Source organism: Tetrahymena thermophila (genome assembly GCF_000189635.1).
Source record: "Tetrahymena thermophila SB210 genomic scaffold scf_8254389, whole genome shotgun sequence".
NCBI classification, from domain to species: domain Eukaryota; phylum Ciliophora; class Oligohymenophorea; order Hymenostomatida; family Tetrahymenidae; genus Tetrahymena; species Tetrahymena thermophila.
The window spans coordinates 78,570-96,940 of NW_002476172.1; the positions used below are offsets into that span (position 1 = coordinate 78,570).

The 18,371-nt window shown below is 20.7% G+C and overlaps 4 protein-coding genes across 4 annotated transcripts; 2 read left to right on the forward strand and 2 right to left on the reverse strand. All coding sequences in view use genetic code 6, as the record gives it.

Moving 5' to 3' along the window:
- Positions 1 to 130: 130 nt before the first annotated feature.
- Positions 131 to 3,756, forward strand: TTHERM_00994290 (transmembrane protein, putative; the record flags this gene model as incomplete). Its single annotated transcript, XM_001024277.3, has 9 exons — positions 131 to 286; positions 347 to 368; positions 688 to 875; positions 941 to 1,056; positions 1,139 to 1,415; positions 1,500 to 1,782; positions 1,862 to 3,404; positions 3,457 to 3,522; positions 3,576 to 3,756. 9 exons carry the CDS (start codon positions 131 to 133, stop codon positions 3,754 to 3,756), a joined length of 2,832 nt encoding a protein of 943 aa, XP_001024277.1.
- A 977-nt stretch (positions 3,757 to 4,733) lies between these two features.
- On the reverse strand, positions 4,734 to 5,333 carry TTHERM_000994309 (transmembrane protein, putative; the record flags this gene model as incomplete). Its single annotated transcript, XM_012800073.1, has 1 exon — positions 4,734 to 5,333. One exon carries the CDS (start codon positions 5,331 to 5,333, stop codon positions 4,734 to 4,736), a length of 600 nt encoding a protein of 199 aa, XP_012655527.1.
- A 1,875-nt stretch (positions 5,334 to 7,208) lies between these two features.
- TTHERM_00994310 (transmembrane protein, putative) lies at positions 7,209 to 10,548 on the forward strand (the record flags this gene model as incomplete). Its single annotated transcript, XM_001024279.2, has 7 exons — positions 7,209 to 7,364; positions 7,424 to 7,445; positions 7,767 to 7,954; positions 8,014 to 8,129; positions 8,213 to 8,489; positions 8,590 to 8,872; positions 8,939 to 10,548. The coding sequence occupies 7 exons, from the start codon at positions 7,209 to 7,211 to the stop codon at positions 10,546 to 10,548; spliced, it is 2,652 nt and encodes an 883-aa protein (XP_001024279.2).
- A 1,492-nt stretch (positions 10,549 to 12,040) lies between these two features.
- TTHERM_00994320 (kinase domain protein) lies at positions 12,041 to 17,605 on the reverse strand (the record flags this gene model as incomplete). Its single annotated transcript, XM_001024280.2, has 17 exons — positions 12,041 to 12,113; positions 12,382 to 12,471; positions 12,716 to 12,805; positions 13,075 to 13,164; positions 13,427 to 13,516; positions 13,809 to 13,898; positions 14,305 to 14,355; positions 14,592 to 14,675; positions 14,982 to 15,071; positions 15,366 to 15,455; positions 15,612 to 15,701; positions 15,934 to 16,023; positions 16,220 to 16,309; positions 16,495 to 16,584; positions 16,856 to 16,945; positions 17,147 to 17,236; positions 17,526 to 17,605. 17 exons carry the CDS (start codon positions 17,603 to 17,605, stop codon positions 12,041 to 12,043), a joined length of 1,458 nt encoding a protein of 485 aa, XP_001024280.2.
- Positions 17,606 to 18,371: the final 766 nt, after the last annotated feature.

Sequence of the window (18,371 nt, forward strand, 5' to 3'; positions counted from 1 at the left end):
AGCACATTTTTTCTGATTTATATTGAAAATATTTCGTTTTACATAAATTAAGTATTTTTAAATATCATCCATTTAAATTATAATTTATAAATTAAGCTAAAAAATTATTAAATTATTGAAAGAAAAGTAAATGACAAATTATTTTACAAAAACGTTTGCAAAATTTGATATTTTTGGTTCTGAGGTTGGACTGAATTATTAAAAAGATAACATATTCAAGACAACATTTGGAGGATTTATGACTTTAGGTTTTTTTGCATTCTTAGGAGTTTTCTTTTGGAATAACGTAAGTTAAATATTTTCTTACTTTGAAACAAATCAAAATTTGATATTATTTAAAAATTAGATTTTCTCCTTCCTGAACAAAGGTAAATGAATCAATATTGATTTTTGATTACTGTTTTTATTGTGGGTTTTTAGAGAGATCATTTAAGAGATAAATCAAACAAAATATAAACACGAAAAAGAAATCCAAAAAAACTAATATTAAGATTCTATATTATTATAAAATTCTGTGTTTTTAATGAAATTTCAAACAGTAAACTACGTTTGATTTGGGTGAAATAAACAGGAAAATATTAATTTTTTTCTAAGGTTACTACTGAAATTTAATTTAAATTTGATATATTTAAACTGAAAATTTGTTAGTAAATTTTGCGAATTTTTAATGATATTTTATTTGATTAGAAAACGTTTTTGCCACCACAAATAAGTAGTTCTATTCAGATCCACCTGTAGTTGCTCTTAACCCAAGAAATTTTATGTTTGCTGTTTAAATCAACTAAGATGATTTCATTTAGAGTCCCTATCTGAATATCACTTTTGAAACAAGAGATTATGTCACATTTCCCAATGGAACAAAAACAAAAAGGCTTGTAATTAACAATTGCAATATTAATAAATACATATCAACTTTATATATCAAAACTAATTAAAAAAGTATCCTACTTAACTAGAACCATGTACACCAGAGCATTGGTCTTAATTGCCTAAAAATGGATTTAATTGGACAGAGGCATTCTACTAAAATGGTCTATAACAATTTCTTTGTCCAACGTAATTTTTTTAGAATTACTAAAAAATAAGCTCTAAAAACAAAATAATAAATCAATTAATGAGTAACCTTCAAATAATATAGAAAAGATTATGAATTTATGTTGGGAGGGACATACATTTCAGAAAACTTCTATCATTGGAAATTTTCTATCACTAAATGTTCAAACAAAACTCTTCCAAATGCTCTTTGGAAACCTGCTTGTAAGAGCGATTAACAATTTGAAGCGTATTTCAATAAGACTCAAAACATTAGATTTAAAATATATACTAGCAATTTTGTTATTAATGCTTTGGAAAGCAAAAATTATGTAAATAGCTATGTTGAAGATTCTATCTTCTTTTTAATACAAAATAAAAATGTAATCAATTGATTTATTTATTTCTTTCTTTGTTTATTTGTTTGAAAATAATCAAAATTAAAGAAATTTATTATGAATTATTAGTCATACATTACATCAGATATTTACTTTAGCGAAAATGTTATCCAAACTGATGAAAGTCTGCTACCTTTTCCTAGTATATTAAATGAAACTATTGTAAATTTTCAAGCAGGAAATTTTAGACCTTAATACACATTTGGGTAGGTTGGAGATGTATTTGCAGATTTTTTTATCAGAAAAGATCCTTTTGTTTACAAAATAAATAGAAGTTTTCAAAAAATTAGCTAGATTATTTCTTACATTGGAGGATTCGCTCAGATTTTTATTTTAGTTACAGCTATTTTAGGTAAAAAATATTTTATAAAAACTAAAATAAAATAAAGAGAAGTTTTTATGATTTATTAAAATAATTTTATTTAAAATAGTTAATTAGTACAATGAATATGTTTATGCAATATCATTGGCTAATAAGATTTATGACTTTTAATTTTCAAGCAATGAAGGAAAAAAGAGTAAATAAACTAAATATCTATCATAAAATAATGATAATCGCAAAAGCGACGGATAATATAAGCCAAGTTTTTTTGAAAGCCTCACTAAAAAGAATTCTTTTGAGACGAAATCAAATCACAATTAGATTGCTCAAACAGACTAGCTTGATTTAGAAAAGTAAGTCATCAAAAAGGATGACTAATAGGAAATGGAGATTAATATATCAAATAAAAACTAAAAAAAGATAATTAAAAGGGAAGATGATGGGTTGCTACCTTTCGATGAGTTGAAAGCAATTATACTATAAAGAAAGCTATAAATTGAATAGTAATAGTAAAATTAATAGTAACAGAAATTATCTGCTTTGAATCAAAAAAAACAATTAATTAAAACCGAAGAAGATACTGTATAAGAGTAATAAGAGGTAACTATAAATTAAGTATAGATTATTGATAAGGATAAAGACTCTATAATTAAGAAAAGTGATGATATTTAACCTACATCTGAACTTAGAATACACAACGAATAGTAAATGCCTGCACATAGAATAGAATCTAAAAATTTAATGAATGAAAGCATTCATCCTGAGAGTCCTTTGGAAATTGAGAAAAGAGATTTATTTTCATTAAAAGAAATTAATACTAAAAATGAAGACAAAATAATAAATATTGAAAATACAAGACAAACTATCTAGTTAGATAAAAATGAGTTTAAAAGCAGCTTATAAGAATAGCCAAATAGCAATGTTAAATAAGTTTTAAAGATTTAAAATTTGAACTAAGATGTGAATTCTTGCGAAAATATATTTACTTACAATTAAAACTCAAACACACCCAATAACAACTTAGCAAGAGATACCCCAAAATCTAAATTCTTTTCATAAAATAATATTCTTTTACATGGTCTTGGATATTAAAACTAAAAGTAATTCCTCTAAAAAGAGTTTGAATTTTTGCTCAAAAAACAGTCTACTCTTAAAATGACTTTTAAATACTTTTTATATAAACTCACCTGCCATAAGTTTTTCAAGACCGAGTAAGTTTTACTATTAGATAAAGTCAATTAATAGATGAAAAAAGATTTGGATATATTTACGATCATCAATAGAATAAAGGAAATTGAGAAATTTAAAAAGCTATTTTTAGACAAAAACTAATAAATTCTTTTTAATTTCTTCCCTAAACCTGTGATTTCCGTGTAAAACGAAGAATAAAATCTAACAAGGGCAGATATAGAAGAGTAATTAAAAGAAAGTAAAATGAAAGACTCTTAATAGAATGTAAGAACTCAAAGGATGAGTTAATACCAGTAAAAAAAGCTAAATATAAATATAAAAATAGCAGCAGTAGTACAAAAGGCTGCTAATAAATTTAAAAAACCTTTAATTTCTAAGGTAAATGAATACAACACACTTAACACTTACAATATGCTCTACACTGCATATGAATAGCTTATTGCTGAAGGATAAAACAGCAAGTAAAATATTCACTCAATAAATATTATAATTAAAATTTCATTTGTTTTTTAGGTTTAATAAAAAATTAATAGAACTTCTTGGTGACGAGTTGTCAAATATATTTGAGATCTCGACAATGTAAATTTTTTTATCAAAAGTATCTCAATTAATTTTTTAAATTTTATATAAAGGTTGGCTAACAAAGGAAAAATAAGTTAAAAGTAGAATTTTACATAAATGATACATTAAAATAAGATTTAATAATAAATCGAGTTAGCAGATTTAAATAGTAAAAGAAATATTTTCTCTGAATAAATGACTTCCTTGCCTTCAACAGAAAGAAAATTAGGGTTTTATTAAAACTAATAATGAAAAAGTAGTTAAGAATTTATATAATAAAACTATTAGTAATAAATTTATTTTACATTTTTAAAGTTAAATTTAAATAATTTAACTTTTTTTTGAATCTTGGTTAATTAATATTGTATATAAGAATAGTTAAAATTTATGATAACATACATAAACAAACTTACATAAATTGCATGGATTTATAATTAAAAACCCTCTTTATAAAATTATTACAGTAATATATTAATTTACCAAAATTTCACAATTATTAATATAAAAACAAATCTTTCTATTTATATCTTTGGTTAAGTTATCCAATACAAAATATAAAAAAAAAAACTTATTTTATATATTTCAAATATATTTTTATATTTATTTATCGTTTTTTCTCTACTTTTTTATCAGTCTAAACATTTTGATACCTTATTTTCTCAATTTATCCCAGGTAACATTGGTGAAGCACAAACCCAAGTAATTATCATTTAGTTCAATTTAAAAATTTAAATGTAAAAAAATTATTTATTTTTGAAATTATAATAAATTAAATTATTAATTAATTATAATTCTATTTAAAAAAAAATATATATAAATCAGATTTTTTAATAAATAAATAAATAAAAAATATATTTCATTATAAGTGGCATGCAAACCATGAAATTTTTGAATGGCATTTTGCTATAATTAGGGATATTATAAATATCCCTAAAATTACAGAGCTAAAACAGAAAAATCTACTAACAACATTATTTTTATAATATTAAAGAGCATTAACTACTAGATTTTTTTCAAATATGACTAAATAATAACTGGCCATCTCTAATTCCTACTATATTTTTAATTATATGTTTTAAATACAAATATTAAGTTTAAATAGTGAATGTTAAATTAATTTTTCTGTGATATCTCTTAATAAAACCAAATATGTAAATTAATATTTGATAATTAATTAATTATTATATTTATTTGTTCTTTTTATCCATTTATAATTAATTAATTAAATTTCATAAATTGTTATTCAATATTTTTGATAAAAAAAATGATATAATAGAATAAAAAATATTATAAATTAGAAGAAGTAATTATTAATTTTTTTATTAAAATCCTTTAAATTTATATAAATTAATAAAAAAAGTTTGTAAGCTCTTCACTTTTATCTCATTAGGTTCTCCATATTGATCTGAGGTATATTTAATTAAAAAATATTGTTTTTATTTTAATTAAGATTTTTTGTATATTTAATTTTCAATTTATTTTAATATAATAATTTTTATAAAAGAAATCATCATCATTATTTAATGATTTTTGTTAAAACTAAAATTTTTTAGCCATCTTAGCTTAATTTTCATTTAAATTTTTAATTATTTATTTATTTATTATTCATTTTTTATTATTTGATATTTTTTCTTAATTTTTTGCTATTAAAACTTACACTTAATAAAAGCTATTTATTTGTTTTACATTGTAATATTTTTAATTATAAAAGTTAATTTAAAACATTATAGATCTTTTTATTTATTTAATTTGTTTTCCTTATTCTTTTTATTATGATTTCTTATTTTTTCATTCTTTGTTAGTTTTATTAATTAATCTTATTATTTCATATTTTTTCTTCATTTTTTCCTCCTATTAGCTAGATAGAATGAAATACCTATTTAATTTATATCTTAATAACATTATAAATAAAGCTAATTTTTAGAAAGCATAACATAACTTTTTATTTTGAAAAAAATAAATTTTTAAAACCTAGGATGGAAAATTATTCATAAAAAATATTTAAAATTTTAATTTTATAAAATGTAAAAACTGGTATATAAAACTCGCTTTTTGTAAATTTGTATGGTAACCTACTCTATTTAATGATATATTTTTTCTTCAATATTTAAAAAGTTTCAATTAAATTGGTGCAAAGGGTGCATCAGGCTTAGCTTCTGCTTTAGAAAATTGCGAGAATCTCTCAAATTTGACACTTAACCTTGAGTAAAAACAGTTTATTTGTTTTGGATTGTGATATTTTTAATTATAAAAACTAATTAAAAACAATAAAACTCTTTTTTCTTTTTCTTTTTATTGTGCTTACTTTTTTTGTTAATTTAGCTCATCATTTTATTTTCAACTTTTACTTTTATTATTAATTAATTAATTAATCTTATTATTTCATATTATTTCTTCATTTTTTCCTTCCAATTAACAATTTAATGATATAATTTGTCTTCAATATTTAAAAAGTGAAAATTCAATTGGTGTTTAATTTAGTTAGAGGGAAAAAATGAAAGAATTTTATTCTTATCAAAAAACATAATTAATTTTAATTAATAAACTGAACTAAAATTTCAGGAATGATAGTAGATATTTATTTATTTATTTATTTTATATAAATAGGTTTAAAAATTCAAAAAAATTAGAATATTAAATAAAACCTAAAATAATTTTATTTAAGCATTAAAATTAAGTGTAAAGTGAAATAATTTGAATTTAATGTTGACTTTGCATTATTTTTATTTTAATTAATTTTTACCAAATCAACAACATCTAATTAATATTCAAATCTCTTTTTATTTCTTAAACTAAATTGTAGTTCTTAAAAATATTTATTGAAAATTTTTTCAAAGACATTTTTTCCTTTAAATATACATGAATTAATAGTTGTTGATCGTATTTTTATTTTTTTCTAAGTATTTCTATTTTAAATTAAGATTTATAAATATAGTTATTAAGCTATTAAAATGTTGTTAAAAATGTTGCTATAAAGTAGCCTTTTATGAAGAAATCTTGACTTAATATTTAAAAATATTCATGTTATTACTATGCGAGCTTACTCTTGATTAAATAATCATGCATTCTATAAGAATATTTTAAGGTTAATACTTTGCATTTACTATTTACTAGAAAAAATTAATTAAAGCTAGAATGTTTTTTTTCTTTTTATTTATATCCTATTTTTTTGATAAGATTTCTGAAATTATTATTTAATAAATTGAATGCTAATTTTTGAATGATTGGTTTTGAATTAGATATTTTTCTTATTTGAAAAAGAAAATATCAGACGGATTAACGAAGATATTCTATTAAGAAGTTAAAAAAATTTTAATTAGATTTTCTTGCATATTTTAAAAAAAATACACAATAGGATAAATTAATTACCTTAAATCCTCATTAATTCTCACCAGCCACCCCAAAACTTTAGGAGTACTATATGGTGAATAAATATTCAGAAAATATGGTGAAAATTTATGTTTACTGGTGATAATTTATGAGGATTTACGGTATATCCAATATTTTTAGTATTACCAAGAAGTATACAAAATTATCAAAAAAAACTGAACTTAACTAGATCTAATTATTTTAAATTAAGTAGATTTTTTCTGGTTTATATTGATAATATTTCTTCTTACATATTATTATTAAGTATTTTTAAATACTATCCATTTAAATTATAATTTATAAAAAAAATAATTAAACTATTAAAAGAAAAGTAAATGACAAATTATATTACAAAAACGTTTGCAAAATTTGATATTTTTGGTTCTGAGGTAGGACTGAATTATTAAAAAGATAACATATTCAAGACAACATTTGGAGGATTTATGACTTTAGGTTTTTTTGCATTCTTAGGAGTATTCTTTTGGGAGAGCGTAATTTAAATGTTTTGTTACTTTGAAAAAAAGTAAAATTTGATATTTTTTAAAATTAGATTTTCTCATTTCTGTACAAAGGTAAATAAATAAATACTGATTTTTGATACTGCCTTTATTGTGAGTTTTTAGAAAGATCGTTTAAGAGATAAATCAAACAAAATATAAACACCAAAAAAAAATCCAAAAAGACCAATGTTAAGATTCTATATTATTATAAAAGTTTATGTTTTTAATTAAATTTGATACAGTAAACAACATTTGATTTGGGTGAAATAAACTGGAAAATATTAATTTTTTTTTCTAAGGTTACTTTCTGAAATTTAATTTAAATTTGAGATATTTAAACTAAAAATTTACTAGTAAATTTAGCGAATTTTTAATATTATTTTATTTGATAAGAAAACGTTTTTGCCACCACGAATAAGTAGTTCTCTTCAGATCCACCTACAGTTGCTCTTAACCCAAGAAATTTTATGTTTGCTGTTTAAATTAGCTAAGATGATTTCATTTAAAGTCCCTATCTGAATATCACTTTTGAAACAAGAGATTTTGTTACTTTTCCCAACGGAACAAGAATAAAAAAGATTGTAATTAACTATTTGCAATATTAATAAATACATATCAACTCTAAAACTAATTAAAAAAGTATCCTACTTAACTAGAACCATGTACACCAGAGCATTGGTCTTAATTGCCTAAAAATGGATTTAATTGGACAGAGGCATTCTACAAAAACGGTCTGGAACAATTTCTTTGTCCTACGTAATTATTTTAGAATTACTAAAAAATAAGCTCTTAAAAGCAAAATAATGAATAAATTAATATGTAACCTTCAAATAATATAGAAAAGATTATGAATTTATCTTAGGAGGGACATTCATTTCAAAAAACTTCTATCATTGGAGGTTTTCTGTCACTAAATGTTAAAACAATACTCTTCCAAGCGCTCTTTGGAGGCCTACTTGCAAGAGCAATTAACAATTTGAAACATATTTCAATAAGACTCCAAATATTAGATTTAAATTATATACTAGCAATTTCGTTATTAATGCTCTGGAAAGCAAAAATTATGTAAATAGCTATGTTGAAGATTCTCTCTTCTTTTAAATACAAAATAAAAATGTAATCAATCAATTTATTTATTTATTTCTTTCTTTCTTTCCTCCTTTGTTTATTTATTTGAAAAACATTAAAATGAAAGAAATTTATTATGAATTATTAGTCATACATTACATCAGATATTTACTTTAGCGAAAATGTTATCGAAACTGACCAAAGTCTGCTACCTTTTCCTAGTATATTAAATGAAACTATTGTAAATTTTCAAGCAGGAAACTTTAGACCTTAATACACATTTGGGTAGGTTGGAGATGTATTTGCAGATTTTTTTATCAGAAAAGATCCTTTTGTTTACAAGACAAATAGAAGTTTTCAAAAAATTAGCTAGATTATTTCTTACATTGGAGGATTCGCTCAGATTTTTATTTTAGTTACAGCTATTTTAGGTAAAAAATATTTTATAAAAAATAAAATAAAGAGATGATTTATTAAAATAATTTTATTTAAAATAGTTAATTAGTACAATGAATACGTTTGTACAATATCATTGGCCAATAAAATATATGACTTTTAATTTTCAAGCAATTAAGGAAAAAAGAGTAAATAAACTTAACCTGTGTCATAAAATAATGATAATCGCAAAAGCGACGGATAATATAAGCCAAGTAGATTTGAAAGCATAACTAAAAAGAATTCTTTTGAGACGAAATCAAATCACAATTAGATTGTTCAAACAGACTAGCTTGATTTAGAAAAGTAAGGCATTAAAAAGGATGGCTAATAGAAAATGGAGATTAATATAGCTAACAAAAACTAAAAAAAGATAATTAAAAGAGAAGATGATGGGTTGCTACCTTTCGATGAGTTGAAAGCAATTATACTATTAAGAAAACTATAACTTGAATAGTAATAGTAAAATCATAAATTATCTGCTTTGAATCAAAAAAAACAATTAATTAAAACTGAAGAAGATACTGTGTACGAGTAATAAGAGGTAACTATAAATTAAGTATAGATTATTGATAAGGATAAAGACTCAATAATTAAAAAAATTGATGATATTTAACCTACATATGATATTAAAATTCATAACGAACACTAAGTTTCTCCTGCACATAGGATTGAATCTAAAAATATAATGAATGAAAGTATTCATCCTGATAGTCCTTTGGAAATTGAGAAAAGAGATTTATTTTCATTAAAAGACATTAATACAAAAAATGAAGATAAAATGACAAATATTGTTGAAAATACAAGACAAACTACCTAGTTAGATTAATATGAGTTTAAAAGCAGCTTTTAAGAACAGCCAAATAGTAATATTAAATAAGTTTTAAAGATTTAAACTTTGAACTAAGACGTGAATTCTTGCGAAAATATATAATTTACTTACAATTAAAATTCAAACATTATAAACACACCCAATAGCAATTTAGCAAAAGATACCCCAAAATCTAAATTCTTTTCATAAAATAATATTCTCTTGCATGGTCTTGGATTTTAAAACTAAAAGTAATTCCTCTAAAAAGAGTTTGAATTTTTGCTCAGAAAGCAATCTACTCTTAAAATGACTTTTAAATACTTTTTATATAAACTTACATGCCAAAAGTTTTTCAAGACCGAATAAGTTTTACTATTAGATAAAGTCAATTAATAGATGAAAAAAGATTTGGATATATTTACAATCGTCAATAGAATAAAGGAAATTGAGAAATTTAAAAAGCTATTTTTAGACAAAAACTAATAAATTCTTTTTAATTTCTTCCCTAAACCTGTGATTTCTGTGTAAAACGAAGAAGAAAATCTAACAAGGGCAGATATAGAAGAATAATTAAAAGAAAGTAAAATGAAAGACTCTTAATAGAATGTAAGAACTCATAGGATGAGTTAATACAAATAAAAAAAGCTAAATATAAGTATAAGAATAGCAGCAATAGTACAAAAGGCTGCCACTAAATTTAAAAAACCTTTAATCTCTAAGGTAAATGAATATAAAACACTTAACACTTACAATATGCTCTACACTGCATATGAATAGCTTATTGCTGATGGATAAAACAGCTAGTAAAATATTCACTCAATAAAATATTATAATTAAAATTTAATTTATTTTTTAGGTTGAATAAAAAATTAATAGAACTTCTTGGTGATGAGTTGTAAAATATATTTGAGATCTCCACAATGTAAATTTTTTTATCAAAAGTATCTAAATTAATTTTTTAAATTTTATATAAAACGTTGGCTAACAAAGGAAAAGTAAATTAAAAGTAGAATATTACATAAATGATACATTAAAATAAGATTTAATAATAAATCGAGTTAGTAGATTTAAATAACAAAAGAAAGATTTTCTCTGAATAAATAACTTCAATACCTTCAACTGAAAGAAAATTAGGCTCTTATTAAAGCTAATAATGAATAAATAGTTTAGAATTTATTTTATAAAACTATAAGTAATAAATTTATATTTTATATTTTTAAAGTTAAATTTAAATAATTTAGCTTTTTTGGAATTTTGATTAATTAATATTGTCAATAAAAATAGTTAAAATTTATTTATACAAACATAAACTTACATACATTGCATGAATTTAAAACTAAAAACCCTCTTTATAAAATTATTTGATTAAAAATTACTCTAAAAGTTCTGTTACTTTACTTAAGTAAATTTAATTCTTAAATTTTGTTTTGTTTAATAAGTAATCTATTAATTTACCAAAATATTGAAATTATTATTATAAAAATAAATCTTTCTATCTATATTTTAGATTAAGTTATCCTATACAAAATATATAAAAATAAATCTTATTATATATAATTCGAATATATTTTTATATTTATTTGTGGTTTTTTATCAGTCTAAATATTCTTGATACCTAATTTTCTCAAGTTATCACAGCTAATATTGGTAAAGCAAAAAACTAAGTAATTATCATCTCATAATTATTCTGTCAGTCTAACACATAAATTACTTTTTCCAAAACCGCTTGGAAAATTTCCCAAGAAAAACTTTTGAAAAAACAATTTGATCGTTTCATTCAGTGATCTTAATCGATACATATCGATTAGAGAATCTTTTTATGATAATTGATAATTAGAAATTAAGAGGATTTAAATATCTATGATTGAAAAAACAAACGATTGAAGTATCGATAATCGAAAAAAAGTAGGATTTAAAAATCAATAATGAAAAATCAAGATAAAATATGAAATGAAATAATAAGAAGGGAATTAATTAATTAATAATAAAAGTGAAAGTTGAAAAATAAAAAAATAGTTAAATTAGCAATAAAGGAAATGAGAGAAAAAAAATATCAAATAAACAAATTAAAAAAGTTATATTGTTTTAAATTTATTTTATTAAAAATATCACAATCAAATCAAATAAACTGTTTTTATCTAGATATAATAAATGGGGGCATTTATAGCCAATAAATTCGAAATTGATATTTAACATACTAACTTTTCTTCTCCAGGCATTTTACTTAGAGGGCTAGATTTTTCACTTTTTTCTAAAACATAATAAATATCTATTTTTTTTAATTATCCAATTACAAAATATATAAAATAAAACATTTTATATTATATTATTCAAATATTTTTATTTTTATTCATCAGTTTTTCGCCACATTTTTATCACCAACAAAAACTTACTAGAAATTTAACTAATCTTTTTGATTTGATACACTTTAATATTAGTTATTAAGTTTAATTGTCTTTTTAATACCTATTAATAGGAATTAGTGTAAATAACTACAAATAAATTGAATAAAGTTTTTAAATTAAAAAATTATATTCTAAATCAATAAATAATAAAATTAGCACAATAAAAAAATAGTAAAAATAAATAAAATAAAAAGATAATAAATCTATAGAAAGAGTTAATTATTTTTATTGCTTTAAATCTAATTTTATATTCAAAAATATCAGAATCCAAAAAGATAAACTGTTTTACTAAAGATAAAGTGCCAAATTGGAGAGTTTAGTGCACTTTCCTAAACCAGAACATAAGCCAAATTTACCAGCTGCACCAATATTATTACCCCTTTTTAAATATTGGTGAAAAAATAAAGAGTTGATTTATTTGTTAGGAGGAAAAAATGAAGAAAAAATATGAAATGAATTAATAAAAAATGAAAAAATGAGTTAAATTAGCTAACAAGAAAATAATAAAAAACTTTAGAATAATAAAAAATCAAATAAAAAGATTATAAATAAAATAAATTAAAAAAGTTTTTTAATTTGTATATTAAAAATATCACTATCTAAAACAAATAAACTGTTTTTACTTAAGATGAAGTGTTAAATTTGAGAGATTAGTGCACTTTCCTAAACCAGAACATAAACCTGATGTACCATTTGCATCAATTTAATTTTTCCTTTTTAAATAATGAAGAAAAAATATTTAGTTAATCAGCTATTTAGAGTAAAAAAATAAAGAAATAAAATGAAATAATAAGATATGAAGCAATTAAAAAAAAGAATTTGAAAATAAAAAATGAGTTAATTAGCAATCAAACAAAGAAAGAAAAAATAAAAAAATCAAGCAATATTACAAAAAAGAAAATAAATTAAAAGAGTTATATTGATTTAAATTTATTTTTATATTAATAAATATCAGAATCCAAAATTAATAAACTGTTTTTACGATAGTTTAAGTGTTAAATTTTAGAGATTAGTACACTTCCCTAGACCAGAACCTAAACCTGATACTCCTTCATCACCAATTTTATTGTTACTTTTTAAAGATTGAAGAAAAACAATTTAGGTAATTATTTATTTAAATGGAAAAAATGAAGAAAGAATAGAAATGAAATAATATGAAATAAATTCATAAAATAAATTTAAATGTTTGAAATGAAAAATGAGTTAGATTAAGATAGGAATTAAAAAATAAATAGAATAAAAAGCTCATAAATAAATTCAAATAATTAAATTGATTTATATTTATTTTTATAATAAAATATATCACAATCAAAAATAAATAAACTGTTTTTTACTGAAGATGAAGTGTTAAATTTGAGAGATGAGTACACTTTCCTAGACAAGAACCTAAACCTGATGCACCAGTTTGACCAATTTTATTGTTACTTTTTAGATATTAAAGAAAAATAATAAAGTTTATGACTTAGTTAGAAGGAAAAAATGAAAAAACATAAGAAATAATAAAAAATTAATTAATAATGAAAGAAAAAGTTAAAAATAAAATCATAAGTTAAATTAAGAAAGAAAGAAAAAAATAAGAAAATACAAGCAGAAAAAAAAAGGAAAATTAAATCAAATATGAAAAAATAAATAAATTATATTAGCTAGTCAGTTATTTTGTTTTAAATCCATTTTTATATTAAAGAATATAACAATTCTAAGTAGTATTGTTTTTACTCAAGATAAAGTGTCAAATTTGAAAGATTAGCACACTTTCTTAAACCAGAGCCTAAGCTTGATCCACCAGTTGCACTAATTTTATTGTTACTTTTTAAATATTGAAGAAAAAATAAATATTTAATTTGTTAGTTAGATAGATAGAAATAATGAAGAAAAAATAAAAAATAAAATAATAAAAAACAAATCATTTAATGGTAAAAGTAAATTTTAAAAATGAAAAAATGAGTTAAATTAACAATCAAGCATATAAACAAAGAAAAAAATAAGAAAACATAAGCAGAATAAATAAAATCAAATAAATAAAATATATCAAAATCATAAACAAATAAATTGTTTTTTACTCAAGATGAAGTGTCAAATTAGAGAGTTTAGTACACTTTCCTAAACCAGAACCTAAGCTTGATACACAGCTTTAAGGCGATATTACAAATTATTTTTAATAATAATTATGTTTTTTCATGTTTAATATAATGTTTTTTTGATATTTAAATACCTCTTTTATCTTTCACTTTTGATTTTTACTAAAAATCTTAATACCTCATTCCTTTTTTATGAGAAATGAGAGTCGAGGGAAAAGGTAATATGGTAATAAGAAACGAATTAATCAATAATAAAAGCAAAAAAAAATGATAAAAGGAGTTGAATTAGCAAATAAAAAAAGGAAAATATAAGAAAACGTAGTCAGAATAAAGTTTAAAAATAAATTCAAAGAGTAATACTGTTTTAAATTCATTTTTTATATCAAAAAAATCGAAATTAAAACAAGTAAACTGTTTTTACCTCATACAAAGTGTCAAATTTGAGAGATTAGTGCAATTTGCTAAACCAGAACCAAAGCCTGCATCACCTCCAATATTATTGGCCCTTTTTAAAAATTGAAGAAAAAATATATTGTCAATTAGTTATATTTGAAGGATAAAATGAAGAAATAATATGAAATAATAAAAGAATAATTACTTTATTAATAATAAAAACAAAAATTGATAAAGAAAAAATGAGTGTAATTAACAAACAAACAAATAAAAAATAAAATAAAACAAATAAATAAAAACAGAAAAATAAATCAAATAAAAAGCTAATAAATAAATTAAAAAAATTATTTATATTATTTCATTCAATTATATATTAAAAAATATCAGAATCCAAAAATAAAAAATAAACTGTTTTTACTCAAGATAAAGTGTCAAATTTGTGAGATTAGTGCATTTTCCTAAACCATAACCTAAGTATGATAGACCTTCATCGCCAATTTAATTAGACCTTTTTAAGTATTAAAGGAAAAATATATTATTAATTAGTTAATAATTAATGTGAAAAAACGAAGAAAGATAATAAAAAATAAATTTATTAATAAAAAAAACAAAAATTGAAAAAGAAAAAGCGAGATAAATTAACAAAGAAACAAAGAAAGAAAAAAAACACAACCAGAATAAAAAAAAAATAAATCAAATAAATAGATAATTAATAATTAAATTAAAAAAGTTAGATATATTATTTTAAATTCATTTTTATATTAAAAAAGTATCATAAAAAAAAAAAAATTAATGTTTTTACTCAAAATAAATTGTCAAATTTGAAAGATTAGTGCAATTTGCTAAACCAGAACCTAAGCCTGATACACTATTTCCACCAATATTACTACTCCTTTTTATATATTTAAGAAAAAATATAAGTTAATTAGTAAATTAGAAGTAAAAAATGAAGAAAAAATATGAAATATTAAAAAATAAATTTATTAATTACTAAATTCATTTTTATATAAAAAAATATCACAATTCAAAACAAATAAACTGTTTTTACCTAAGATAAAGTATTAAATTTGAAAGGGTAGTGCATTTTGCTAAACCAGAACCTATGCCTGATGCACCAGTTGCACAAATAATATTACCCCTTTTTAAATTAAGAAAAAATATTAAATAATAAATAATTAATAAATTAGAAATAAAAAAAGGTTGAAAATAAAAAAATATGTTAAATAAATAACAAGCAAAGAAAGAAGACAAAAAATTTTAGATAAATAAAAAGAAAAATAAATAAATAAATTTAAAAATTTAGTTTTATTGTTTTCAAAAATTATTATATTAAAAAATATCTCAATCAAAAGCAAATAAACTGTTTTTACTCAAGAGAAAGTTCAAAATATGAGAGTTTATTGCATTTTCCCAAGCCATAACCTAAACTACTTATACCAATTGCACCAATATTATTATCTCTTTTTAAATATTGTAGAAAGTTAGAACGAAATAATATGAAATTAATTAATGAATTAAAAATAAAAGCAAAAGTTGAAAAAGAAAAATAAATCAAATAAAAAACCAATACATACATAAAAAGAATTATTTATTTTGTTTTAAAATCATTTTTATTTTAAAAAATATCACAATCCTAAACAAATAAACAGTTTTTACTTCATTTTAAGTATCAAGCTTGAGAGATTAGAGCTATTTCCTAAGCCAGTACCTAAGCCTGCTGACCCTTCATTACCAATATTATTGTTACTTTTTAAGTGTTGGTTAAACAATATATTGTTAATAAGTGAGAAAGAAGTGAAAAAAACACAAATAAAATAAAATATGAAAAGAAAAATAAATGAAATAAAAAGCAATAACGAAATTAAAATAGTTATTTAAATTGTTTTATATACATTTTTATATTTAAAATTATAAAAATAAACTGTTTTTACTAAAGATAAAGTGTCAATTTAGAGAGATTAGCGCATTTTCCTAAACCAGAACCTAAAAATGATGCACCCTTTGGGCCAATTTTATTAGACCTTTTTAAATATTAAATAAAAATATTTAGTTAATTCGTTTAAAAAATAATAATAATATTAAACAATTAGAAATTAATAAATAAAAATAGTAAAAGTTGAAAACTAACTAATGAGTTAAATTAACATAGAAAAAATAAAAAAAACATAATTAAAATAAGAAAAAAAGAAAAATTAATTAAATAAAAAGCTATTAATAAATTAGAGCTAGATTGATTTAAATTCATTTATCATTGACAAATATCAGAATATAAAACAAATAAACTGTTTTTACTCAAGATGTAGTGCCAAATTTTAGAGATTAGTGCACTATCCTAAACCAAAACATAAGTCTGATACACCTTCTTCGCCAATTTGATTTCGCCTTTATAAATGTTGATATAGTTAATAAGTAAATTAGAAGGAAAAAATTAAGAAAAATATCAAATAATAAGAAATAAATTAATTTATAATATCAGCAAAAGTGAATAAAAAAAGAAATAAATAAATTTAAAGAGTTTATTTGTTTTAAATTCATTTTAACATTAAAAAATATCACAATCCGAAACAAATTAAATATTTTTACTGAAGTTGAAGTGTCAAATTCTAGAGATTAGAGCATTTTCCTAAACCAGAACATAAGCCTGATGCACCAATTGCACCAATTTAATTTTCTCTATTTAAATATTGAAGAAAAAATATATAGTTAATTAGTTACTTAGAACAAAATGAAGAAAAAATATGAAATGATAAAAATTAAAACAATTTGTAATAATATCAGAAGTTGAAAATTAAAAATGAGTTAAATCAGCAAAGAAAGAAAAAAAACACAAGAGGAATAAAAATAAGAAAAATGAATCAATAAAAAGCAAATAAATAAATAAAATAAAATAGTTAGTTTTGTTGTTTTAAGTTAATTTTTATATTAAAAATATCAGAATCCAAAACACATAAATTATTTTTACGAAAGTTCAAGAGTCAAATCTGAGAGATTAATGCACTTTCCTAAACCAAAACCTAAACTTGATACACCTTCATCACCCATTTGATTGTTACTTTATAAATATTAAAGAGAAAATAAAGAACTAATTAGTTGGATAAAAAGTAAATCAAGAAAAATATCAATTAATAAGAAACGAACGAACTAATTAATCAATAATATAGGAAAAAGTTTAAAATGAAAAAATGATTTTTTTTTAACAAATAAACAAATAAAGAAAAATAAAATTCAATCAGAATAAAATAAGAAAAATAAGTTAAATAAAAACAATGAACTAAATTAAAATAGCTAGTTATATTGTTTTAAATTCATTTTTATATTAAAAAAATACCAAGAATTCAAAATAAATAAACTGTTTTACATAAGACAAAGTATCAAATTTGAGAGATTAGTGCAGTTTGCTAAATGAGAACCTAAGCTTGATGCACGAATTGCACGAATATTACTACTCCTTTTTAAATATTGGAGATAAAATAAAAGTATTAAAAAATGAATAGTTAATTAAAAATAAAAGTAAAAATAAAAATTGTGTGAAAATTAATTAAGTCAAAATAATTAAAAAATGTTTTATAAATAAAAATGAATGAATATTAATGAGAATTTTATTTAAAAAATAATATGTAAATAATTTGAAAATTAAATATAAAATAGTAATAAATAATAGTAAAAATAGTCTTAATAAATTAGATAAACCTCAGAACAATATGGATACTCTAATTAGACTAAAGAGAAGAGCTTAAAAACTTTTTTTATTAGCAAAAATAAATTTAAAGAATATAAATAATAAAATAAATATTCACTTCTTCTAGAT